Source organism: Mastomys coucha, unplaced genomic scaffold (assembly GCF_008632895.1).
Source record: "Mastomys coucha isolate ucsf_1 unplaced genomic scaffold, UCSF_Mcou_1 pScaffold13, whole genome shotgun sequence".
NCBI classification, from domain to species: Eukaryota; Metazoa; Chordata; class Mammalia; order Rodentia; family Muridae; genus Mastomys; species Mastomys coucha.
In genome coordinates, this window is record NW_022196895.1 from 9,633,806 (window position 1) to 9,635,396 (window position 1,591).

The 1,591-nt window shown below is 45.4% G+C and overlaps 1 protein-coding gene across 5 annotated transcripts in view; it reads right to left on the reverse strand.

The window, feature by feature from the left end:
- Osbpl1a (oxysterol binding protein like 1A) overlaps positions 1–1,591 on the reverse strand; it is a 195,909-nt gene that overhangs the window by 179,113 nt on the left and 15,205 nt on the right. For 3 of the 5 annotated variants that reach the window (XM_031364995.1, XM_031364997.1, XM_031364994.1), the window contains exon 3: positions 589–674. The exons of 1 other annotated variant lie outside the window; for it this stretch is intronic. In XM_031364995.1, coding sequence (XP_031220855.1) covers positions 589–674 — 86 coding nt within the window. The remainder of the gene's footprint in view (positions 1–588; positions 675–1,591) is intronic. One more of the 5 variants, XM_031364996.1, reaches the window with a different exon arrangement.

Consider the following 1,591-nt stretch of genomic DNA (forward strand, 5'->3'; position numbering starts at 1 on the left):
GACTGTTCCCGGCTTAGGAACTCACTGGAGAGAAGATGGCAGCTCTCACTGGAGAGTCCGGGTCAAAAAAGGCCACAAAACCTTTCTTAACCCCTGCGGCTCCACCCACTCTAGCAGTGGACAGACTGTTTGAAGAACCGACTCTAGACCTAAAGCATCTCTCCCATCACCAATGTTTAAGTGTTCACATTAAAGAAGGTGTCACGGCTTAAATGCACAAATTAAGTACATGATGTAACCCAATCTCAAAACTATCCTGTGTGAAAATTACCAGGCCATGTGAGGCCTTGGCTCTCACTAAGTCTGCTCTGACACTCGGATGATAGTTTTTAATTATTTAGGATGTGTTTCACTTCTTTTCTGTAACTATCATACTTGCAAAGCTAAAATCACTAATATCTACCATTTTAAGATGCCAATAATGTAACACTGAAATGTTTTAAAAATGGAATTATTACTTGTTAAACTAGCCTCATTCCTGTATTTAGCAAAGAAGAACTATGTGTCTGAGGATTTGGCTCAGTATTTTTAGACTTCTCATCAGATGATTCCCACAGAATTATGTCATTAACAAAGCTATAAAGAGACCTTCAACAGATCCTCCACCACTTGTTTGTGTCCAAAATAGCATGCCAGGTGAAGAGGTGTCCAGCCCAAGTTAGACTTACTTCTTCCTAAAAAGAGGTGAAAAGGTATCTTTAGTTATTACTTAGATAGTTCTCAATAAGCTGGATTTCTTCCTAACAACTACCCTGGCCTATAGCTGTCATAGTGCTGATGAGAGGCAAGACACACAACCACAGTAAGAAGTGCAAAAGTGCAGTGAACTGGGTGCCACAGGACTAGACTGGATGCCACTTGTTGACTTACCATGTCCATCTTTCAAAGAGAGAGCATCCATGCAAGGTTAGATCCCACCTACCAGATCTTCATAAGCCTGCTGGCCCTAAGAGGCTAGTCTGTATCCATCTTGCTACCATCAGTTCTTCAAACCCTAGTACCACTAAGGAGGGAGGGCTGGGGAACTCGAGGTGGTGCAGAGCCCTACAGAGTGGCAACTGTTACAGTGTTCCTGCAGCAGCTGCCAGACAGCTCACCCCAGACAATGACTTGCAAGAGAATCTTTGACTTCAGATACAATCTCAGTTAATGAGAAGATTGGGTTACTAGAGTACTGCCAGAAAACCAAACCCAACATTAAAAGCAGTGAACTATCAGATGGAAACAGCAATGCTGAGGAGAGGACCTACACGAGCAGCAGACATGAGAGCTGTGTAATTCTACTAGGCCAAGGAGACAAAGGACAGTCTACCGGGCTGAAAACTGCAGGAACTCCAAAAGCTGACTAGAATTCCAAACCAGGCAGCAGAAATGACAGCCCTGTCAAATTCCCAAAGCACAACTAGAGGATCTAGCAGAGCTCAGGAGCCGAGTCACCCCGCACTATAGGTCCTGGAGTCCAGTCACCCCGCACTATAGGTCCTGGAGTCCACTCACCCCGCACTATAGGTCCTGGAGTCCACTCACCCCGCACTATAGGTCCTGGAGTCCAGTCACCCCGCACTATAGGTCCTGGAGTCCAGTCACCCCG